General features: G+C 44.3%; 1 protein-coding gene across 2 annotated transcripts in view; it reads right to left on the bottom strand.

The window, feature by feature from the left end:
* Positions 1-1,809: 1,809 nt before the first annotated feature.
* Positions 1,810-10,000, bottom strand: part of adgb (androglobin) — a 34,659-nt gene continuing 26,468 nt past the window's right edge. Inside the window, exons 29-35 of one of the 2 annotated variants that reach the window (XM_068724626.1) lie at positions 8,934-9,045; positions 6,680-6,819; positions 5,734-5,889; positions 5,471-5,555; positions 5,259-5,337; positions 2,501-2,688; positions 1,810-2,339 (exon numbers count right to left, since the gene is read on the bottom strand). In XM_068724626.1, the coding sequence (XP_068580727.1) occupies positions 2,137-2,339; positions 2,501-2,688; positions 5,259-5,337; positions 5,471-5,555; positions 5,734-5,889; positions 6,680-6,819; positions 8,934-9,045 (963 nt within the window). In that variant the 3' untranslated portion in view covers positions 1,810-2,136. Of the gene's footprint in view, positions 2,340-2,500; positions 2,689-5,258; positions 5,338-5,470; positions 5,556-5,733; positions 5,890-6,679; positions 6,820-8,933; positions 9,046-10,000 lie in introns of those variants that run through there. The other variant, XM_068724624.1, reaches the window with a different exon arrangement.

Here is a 10,000-nt window from a genome sequence, read left to right as displayed (position 1 = left end):
AGAAATTGATTAAGGCACTCCTGAATTATTACCTCTGAAATGGAAAGTGAATTAAAGAGCCACCACAGTCTCCCCACTGCAGGGAACGCGTATCTACTTTCATTTAATTTCATCATCCCTCTATGTGGGTCCATTTAAGAATCAAATATTTTCTTATTACTTGTGGGAAGTCAAACGTGCGCACACGCTCACTCACACACACACACACACACACACACACACACACACACACACACACACACACACACACAGACACATACACAGACGCAATGGCCGACTTGTCCCCGTGTTTTCAAGGTTACGCCAGAGTTCTTCATTCGCTCACAACACATTTGCATCAAACCACCAGCTGCCAATTAACAAACAGCCTCTCTGTTAATACACACGCGTCACTGCCAATTACAGTGTCGGCTGATCTCAGCACAGAGGACTGGGGGGGGGGGGGGGGGGGGGCGGTTTAGAGCTACTGAAAACAGCAACATTTTTTTAGAAAGGGAGGGAATGATTGGGCGAGAGGGGACAAGGCTTTCGGGATCAGCTCTGTCGAGCAATAGCGGTTTGCTGTATATGAGGCCTTACATATGCAAAACGCACGTCACGCGGCAGAACATTTTTATGAGCAAAAAAAGAGAAGATTACAGTGAGCGACGGTACACTGTGTCCTGTGTGTGTGCGGAGTGGAGCAGCACAGGGCATTCATATCAAACACCGTGCGCGCATATTTACTCAAATTACTGTTTAAGTTTGCTTGTGTCTACGGCGTCGTTGTATGAGCCCAACTATCTGATTCATATCTTGCATATTATTGTCCAATATCACAACGAAAAGGGGACTCATCTCCTGCAAAGAGGAGTTTTAATAAACGGGTTGTCAGCAGCAGGGTGCAACAGCTTTAACGCAGGAGCGGATCACTGCAGGATGACTTTGCACATGAACACACATACAAGCAAGAACAAATAAGTCCCCCCCCCCCCCCCCCCCCCCCGCTATCTAATACACACACGTACAATCCACACACCAACACACACACAGCATAATAATAACTTCCTTCATGCCAGCAGCACAAAATTGAACTATTCATTATTGTCGACCATGAAAAACAGCATAGTGCAGAGATGGTAATGAAACTGTATTAAGGCCCACGGCCACTAGATGGCAGCCTCTTCCCTTTCAACTCTAATTTGGCTTCCCATTCCTCAGCTGGTCAGCTGACTCTCTCTGTGGGACTCCAAATAAGATGCTAAAACAAAGGGCTTACTTAACTAGATTTCATTTGACATATAAACACCTGAGTGAAGAGTTATGCAGATCAGAAGCTTAAATATCTCAAATATATTCACTTCAACCTTGGATCAATAGTTGCCATGTTGCTGATAATGTCTGCCATCACCCATCTATGTTGCATTCTGTGTGTACAACACTTGGTCTTGTAGGAATGGACACCTGTGAGAATATATCAGCAAGAAAATATCAATTAACCGATCAATCGATACCACTGAGTTTGTGTGAGGTCGGCTGTTTCCAGCATGCCTGGAGTCATACAATCAATACTGCGACCTTTAAGAAAACAAAAAGATTTGTGGAATATAACCAGGCGTCAAAAAGTCAAATCCATACATCGCAAGTGAGAATGCCTGACATTCTCAGTCCAATGACAAATCCACACGGCCAGAAACGGCCTTATGTTTCTGTTTTCAAATGTATCATATTTGATATTTTCCAAATCAAATGAACACAAAATGCAAAGATTGCTTTTGTAGGTGAGCTCTGTTAATGCAGGCTAGAAATGAAAGATGGAGGATACAGATGTGTGGTATATAATACATTCTTTTAATACGATAAGGAATACAGTATAAATGTTGTAAAAGTATGAACACATTTAGTAAAAGACAACAACATTATAAACATTAACAAACTAACTTTTTGGAGTTTCATATTTCAATAAAGTCTAAAGAGAAAAAGGCAACAGCACTTTCAGCTGTGGATCAGGTGCAACAGCAACCTTTTGATCAGGTATTATATATTGTATCATATCATCAAGTGGAGGCTTCTGTGTTAAATGTTCAAGCAGACTTGTTGAGAGCTTGTCTCCGTCTGCTGAGGAGAACGGAGGCTGGAGCTCAGTGCCAGCGACCATCACTTCTTCTTGCCAGCACTCTTGGCCCGTTTGTTGCGCTGCTGCTTGGCAGAGGAGGTGGCCTTTGTCTTTTCTACGACTGCCTGCTGAGCGTCATCCAGAGCTTGTTTCTCTTCTTCTTTCTTTTTCACGGCTGCCATCTGACGGCTGCTAAATGACTCGCAAGCATCCAGGAAGTTCTTCCGGCGCTGCCCGAGGCTGCCTCGAGTCACGACACAGAGGCAGAGAGGAGGAAGTTAGACGACGATGTTCAACCAGAGGGAAGGGAGGCTGACAACAGATCTTCTTCCACTCAAAACTGATCATTATTACCGTCTACGTCTTCACTTTTAGACATCACACAGTCCTCCCGTCTGTCTTTACTGACCTGCATGTGCTCGTACATCTCCAGCTGTTGCATCATTAGCTCTTTCCTCTTGAGCTCCTGCTGCTTTTGATGCTCCAGCACGTTGTCTCGGACCAACCGGTAAGTCTGGATCTTCTCCAAGCGCTCCCTCTGCTGGATCTCCTCTACCCGCGAGTCCATCAGCTCTGGAACATCCTTTTGGCGTCTACGGACGTACATGAGGATTTACAAAGCGATGAGCGTGCGTATCTTAATTCACTGTAACGTGAGCTAATGCCGTTCAATGTGGTCTCTAACCAGAATGTTCATTTATTCACAGTGAAAGCTCCAGACTTCGTCTGAGTCGTGCGGTTGCATATGTTCCATTTAAATTCAGAAGGGAGTATTCTGAGGATCAGATATCGCAGATGATATCAGCTCAAGCAATGGAACATTCTACCAAATTTGTACATAGTTATTTTGAGAGATGGGACAACTGATAATGTTGACACCGGCAGAACAAATACAAATGGAAATGTGGCTGATAAATGCAGAGATAGGCAGAGGAAATGATGGCCACACAGTCCCACGTCTTATCTCACATTGTACATCCAGATATCTGAGAAGTCTATTTGGTTCCGGTTGTAACCAGTGTGTGTGTGTGTGTGTGCGTGTGTGTGTGACATACATAGGATGAATGAGTGAAGCGGTCCACGTGAGTTTGAGGAAGAGAAATGACTAGGAGTGGCCCTCTGAGGCACACTCAAAGAGAGATTATAAGTGCTAAATATACCGCTGCCTTTTTCCTAAAAAGATGACCTTAATGAAGAGGCTAGGCCAGAGGAGGTAAGGATAGAGTTCATTTTGGTTCCATTCAACACCTTTTTTTTAACGGCCTGTAACGACGTGTGTGCATACGTTATAAAAGGTGGCGTGCATGAGCGTGCATGAGCGTGCATGAGCGTGCATCTGTGACGTGCGCCTGCGTGAGACAAAGGTGTATCGCGGACTAATCAGACTCCCCTAATAGACTACTCCTCGGGATCTCTCTCTCTCTTGGCTCGAAGTGCAGGACGCACTGTCAGCGGCCATTAGCAGCTGGACACACGGACACGGACACACACACACACACACACACACACACACACACACACACACACACACACACACACACACACAGCAAGAAAGGGTGGAGAGGTGATGGGAGTGGGGCACATGTCACTGGAGCGACGAGCTCATTGGGGTCCTGAAATAGCCATCTAATTAACAGACCCAAATATCATCTCATTTATCATGGACAGGGATGGCTGGGGGGGGGGGGGGGGGGAGCAATGGGAGACTCTAAGGGTAACAACAGAGGGAGACTCTTTCCTTCAGGACACCGTCAATGTAGTTCACATGCAGGGAACTCATACATGCCTACACTGCGCATTGATGTTTAAAATATTCATGTTATTCTATTGTCAATGGTGAGCACAAAGAAAGCAGCTAGCAGCACTGAATGCAAACGTCTCTACTTCTAGGGAGAATGGTTGCCATGTCGGCCGCCCCTTCAGGCCCTCCCTCCAAAGTCACTGCCGTGGAAAATCATCGTTATGAATATCACATATCACCTCGAACGTAGAACGTCACGCGGAGCTATTGTCGGTACTCGAAGCCGTCAAGCTCGGAGCTGGTGAACGACTCCGGTGACGAGCAATGAGCGCGAGGGCAGAGCGCCGTCGGGTAGACAGGCAGTTCATTTGATGAGCTCGTTACGGTCCTGGGACGGGGCTGCAGGTACATTACCCACCAAGTGTCTGTGTAAGAAAACAGTGTGTCGGCTTTGTGGATGATCTCACACAACCCGGAATAGTTCCCTTAAACCTTAATGCATACTTTATAGTATAATAAAGGAACAGTGTGCGGCATGTATGGGGGTCTCGTGGCAGAAATGGAATATAATATTAATAAGTATGGAGCTAGCTGCCATGTTTCCAGAGTAGCCCAGAACAGAGAAACCAAAAAATGTATTTATTAATATATATGTAGAGTATATATATTTGTGTAGCCTTTCTTAGCCTCCCCTTATTGTCTAGTATGCATCACTGTCCACTGGAGTCCATGCGTTGCCCTTTCAGGCTAGCCAAAGTGCACATTCTTTGTGCCGCTCTTCACTGCTATTCACGGCACCGACGGGAGCAAAAGGTCACAAACGCAGTAAATCACCATCAATGTCCTGCAGACACTGTATGAATCAAACTGCTGGAGACACAGATGCCGGTACAGTATGTCAACCGACATGGCAACATGCGTACCGAGAGTACACAACAACCGCGCACACACGCGCACGCGCACACACACACACACACACACACACACACAATCCCTGAGTACAACCGGGCCTCGCAGCTACAGGGACACTTAATTCAGGCTCACGAAGCTAGAAAAATACAGGGATCCACTGTATTCATGGGCAACTGGAGAGAGTAGAAATAGGATTTCAAGAGGGAAAAAAGAAAAAGCTTGTTAGAAAATATAGTGTGATGATGAGTCTGCCTTGGTTGTTTATGCATTATTCCCCATTGCTTCCCTCTAAGCACAGATATCAATGTGTCTGTGAGGAACAGGCTGGGTACACAAGCAACCACAATGATAGTTCTGCAATGTCTAGTTGATACAACTGTCACATTATAGTGCGACGACTATAATCTGCTCGAATCGTAATTCTAGCGTTATACTCATGCTGTCAAATAATAATAATAATACAAATTCCATATAGCTACAAAAGCAGTGAGCGTAAGAGTGGCAAAGCACCTGATGAAGGGAGTGAAGTCCATGGTCCGTTTATGATTAGACAGACTGAGAGCGGTGCCACGATCAGATCTGGAAGCAGCTATCAAAGAATCACAAAATGTCTCATTACCACAAATACATATGTATGTATCTGTGTGTGTGTGTGTGTGTGTGTGTGTGTGTGTGTGTGTGTGTGTGTGTGTGTGTGTGTGTGTGTGTGTGAAGCATGGTACCTGGCTCTCTGTTTTCATCTGTAGTAGTTTCATCCCCTGCTTGAGGTTGGAGCTGGTTAAGAAACCTGAGACGCGACTGTAAAGCCTAAAAGACAGCAAAAACACGTGTCGTAGTGGATGTTGGAGCGTAGAATAAACATGTTCTAAATCATACCGTTCACATTTCTACAGGCCACAATATGAGTGGGAACACCTCATTAAAACGGCTTCAACTTGTAAGTAATTATATGAAATCACCAGAACAATCACAGCTTCTGGGTTACCTTGGCACAGCGGCCCGGTTCAGCCATCTCCCAGGCTTTTTTAACGGCTTTAATCTGGTCCGTCCTCTCCGTGTCCTTCGACACCTCAATGCTCTGTGCTCCGCTCTTGTCAGTGACGGCGCGCAAAGTCCAGTTCGCCTTAGTCGGGTCAAGGCTCTGCACGAAGACGCACACACACACACACACACACACACACACACACACACACACACACACGTACAAAAACATGACGCACATGTTCAAGCACACAAACAGAAGGTCACCTCACCACAATACGTTCTGAGTACGTCTCAGACAGTCTGGTACACGGTCAGCCAGGATTACATGTCCTGTCCAGCTGTCTGGTCTTCATTGTAAATAATAGATCATTTTAGTTCATCTATTCAGAGATCATCCTGTCCTCTACCTGGCAAAAAAAAAAAAAAAAAAAAATCATTTCCAAATGGAAATGTATTGATGGGAACCACTAGTCTGAAAATGTCATCGTAGAACACAGTAGATGATAAAAGGCACTTATGTGGATCAGAGATCTTTTTTTTTTCTCAAGCAGCTGCGTTTCTGACTACTAAACCAAGACCACAATACTGACAATTACACACTGCGAGATTATAGTGTGTGTTAAATACACGCAGGTCACCCGGGCGGTTGTGGGATTCGGCTGAGGGCAGCCTCTCTTTGTTAGAGTCGCCCTGCCTGATAAAATACACTAAAAAGACAAAATGATAAAAGACGTTTCAGGACAAGTTCAACAACAACCTCATTACATGTGGGAGGGAATCTGTCAAGAGGAGTTAAGTGTGTATTCAACTGATTTACTACTTTTGCTAATTCTTACTAAGTTTAACAACTAAGCTGTGAGTTGATATAAAATATATATATATATATAAAATGAACTAATTTGCAGTGGACAGTGTTGTGGCGTTTTGTGGCTGTGGTGATGTATTACCGTTTCCTGCCTGGAGCCAGATTTAGAGTTGGCAGCTGGCCTCCCCTTCTCCCTGGTTTTGGGTGTGCCAGATTTGTGCCCGTGATGGTGGAGCGGTGCCTCAGCGGTGGGTGAACGGTTCGAGTCCTCGAGCTTGTATGCTACAATTTGCAAACGGAGATCAGATAGATTGGCTTCTATCACCATCTACAACACGTCGTGAGTACGTGATCAACACCTGGTGTCAACTACTAACTGATACAAAAGCATGGCTATTAGTTAGCATGTCTTTTATATATATATATATATATATATATATATATATATATATATATATATATATATATATATATATATATATAAATAAAACATTAAAGTGAGTAAGTATAGAATATCAAAACTATGGATACCTACAAATATTCAGGTGTGCAAACACACCTTGCATTTGTGCAAAATGATCATTTCTTAGCCAAACTTTTGACATGTTTAGATCAATTGAATTTCAAGACAGTCGTGTCCATTGATCTTTACAATGAACCTCAGCTGTTCACTTTCTAATCGACACAAATTCAGAGCTCCTCCGGTGGTGCGAGTGTGACAGAGTGAGCTCCACGATGCACGTGTCGTGTGCTCACATGTGTGCTAGATGGCACTGTTGCACTTTATAGCTAAAAGCGAACACAATCCTCAGCTTAGGTGAAGCATTAACCACGAGTCTCACTCCTCTGAAACAGAGAGGCACATTAATCCATCATTTAACTGACAACCTGCCTGAACAGATTTGGTGCTCATTAGGTTCCTCTTATCTCAAGTCATACAGATATTCAATGTTCAAATTGGATCTATCTGTCATTTTAGGCCGATACATGCATCGAAAACTGATTTTCAGCTGGCTAAACTTAAATATAATGCATCTTTTTTTTGCCTAAACGCACTTAAGTTTTGATACTAAAAATGTAGCACAGATAAGAATGTGTTAAGGAGGTTAAGAAGGGAATGAAACGACTCCTTTAACTGCACACATACAGCTTCTGACTGCTCAGTATGTACTGGGGTTTAAAGCAGAGATGGAGAAATGTGCATTCATTAAACATGCGCAGTGCAATATTTGGACTGCAGCTTGTTAAACAGCTTGTTTAAGCCAATTCCAAGCTTGGCGTGGCATGTAGCATGTACGGAGCATGATCAAGGGCGCAGCCTCACCACTGAGACCGAGTTAAACTGGGTGAAATTAATTCACTTTCCTGCTGAGATATTTCCCAGGGCACCAGGGGGGCAAGAGCCAACTTCATTTGACTTCCCATTGACCCACTTTCAACGAGCTTATTGGAGAACCGCATGAGGTTTGTGTGGACACTGGCCCACAAGTACGCATACGGAAAAAAAAAAAAACCCCAAGCAAACCTGAACGTGCTCACATTTACCCGTGAGCAGAAAGCACATGCGAGAAGATCACGCAGCATATCTAAGCTGCAACAAATCACCGCTGTTCATCTCGCACCACCATTACCGTGACACGTACGTAAACAGAGGTTCGACTTCCTCTGGAGTCAAAATACATCTGATTACTGTATTTTTAGTTGAGGGATGCCTCCCACGCAGAGACTGGTAAATACAGAGAGAGTGTTGTCAAAAGCAACAGAGTGAAGAGAATGGAAATCCAATGACAGCAGGCTGGCCTTTTCTCTTTGGGCAATCATGCAAATCGTCACCCGTGCAGCACCTCTTTCACGTCAGCATCCACCCGCGTCGCAATTAATTCATCCCCCTTAGACTTTTCAAGAAGCGTCTGCAAATTTCAAAGCCCAAGATTAAAGAAAGAGAAGCAGAGTCGGTGGCAGAGGACAGGATTATTGCCTCGGCCAACGACCAGTGGGCACGAGAAATCACACTCTGATCTGCGGAGAGCAGCTGTATTCATTAGGCTCGTGATTAACGGGCCCCTGGCTCGCAGAAGCAGGGAACAAACAGCGTCCGCTTGGTCCCTGACACTGCCTAATGTGGATCGGCCGTATATCACACTGAACACAAAATAAGAAAATAAAATATGAAGGCCATATTAGAAAATCCATTCAGAACCCGGGGATTAAATCCTGAAAACTTTAAAATGCTGAAATAAAAATTATTCATGACCCATTATAGGGATGTGGGGAATATCTGAGCTTTAGTTATTTAATATATATAACATAACAACACAGCAAATCCATTTCCCCTGGGTGACCTCGGGTGTTGTTGACTGATTGATGTTGCGTTTGGGATCGTCTGAAGTATGTACCTCTCATTTCATTCTTCTCCAAGTCTCTGAGCGTGTGGACAAAGGCCAGCTGAGATTGATCCAGATCCCAGCTCTGATGAAGCACCTCTGCCTGCACCACATACTTGTGAACCTGTGAAACACATGCGAGCAAAGTCAGTGTACAGTACAACACTCACACCGCAAACAGCCGACATCAGATGGATGCTACTTTGTTCACATACAGCTGAGAACTGTGCTGATGATTCAGAGATATCTCAAAGAACTGCACTTGTGTGTTTTTCGCTGTTCTCTGCGCTCTTGCGATGGAAGCGAAAGTGCTTGGCAGAGAGAAGAGGCAGAGGGCGTGTTAGCCAAGATTATATCGGGGGTGGCAACTCCCACATCCATCTCACTGAACAGAAAAGACAGAATTTAAACAAAATCCCAAGGTGAAAATCAAACTAATGGAGCAAGACACGTTCTGGAAAAACAAACAAAAATGAACCCGTAGCAGTTATTAAATTGTCTGATGTTGTGCTTGCAGTTGTAATAGAGCCCATTAATCACATGTGTGTTTAAGTCCCACAAACATTACACTAAAAAAGGAGCCTTTACCATGAACCTGCCATTACTCAGTAGGCATCGATATGTCTGCTGCGTGTCCCTGCTGCGCAAAACAGCGCTTTAATCAGCGACCCATCGCTCTAAATCCTGATCAATAGCCGTTTATTCCGGCCTGCTGCTGATCTGACCTATGCGATGCGACACGATACGTCTCATTGTTATTGATGCCACTACGATGTTGGGTTGTTTCGTTGAAGAGACTTTGGATCAAAAAGTATTTGGAACACGTGCAGGATGTGACAAACGTCTTGACGGGTTTATTTCAAAAAGACGTGTGTTGTTAAAAGGCTCAATCCACCGTAAACGACAAATAAGTGGATGTGATCTATGAGGTCTAAACAGTCACTGAGGGAACGTTATAATTATGCTCCAGATGTAGCGCTGGTATCGCTGACAGTCACCACAGCAACACAAATAAATCTCAGTTGATTTTCCTCGTTTTTTTTTTTTGACACAAGCGGTGTGTGGCGATACACGCTAAA

Source organism: Cebidichthys violaceus, unplaced genomic scaffold (genome assembly GCF_023349555.1).
Source record: "Cebidichthys violaceus isolate CVI_PGR_0920_01 unplaced genomic scaffold, fCebVio1.0.p SCAF_31, whole genome shotgun sequence".
Lineage (NCBI taxonomy): Eukaryota > Metazoa > Chordata > Actinopteri > Perciformes > Stichaeidae > Cebidichthys > Cebidichthys violaceus.
This window is presented reverse-complemented; position numbering and strand designations above follow the sequence as displayed.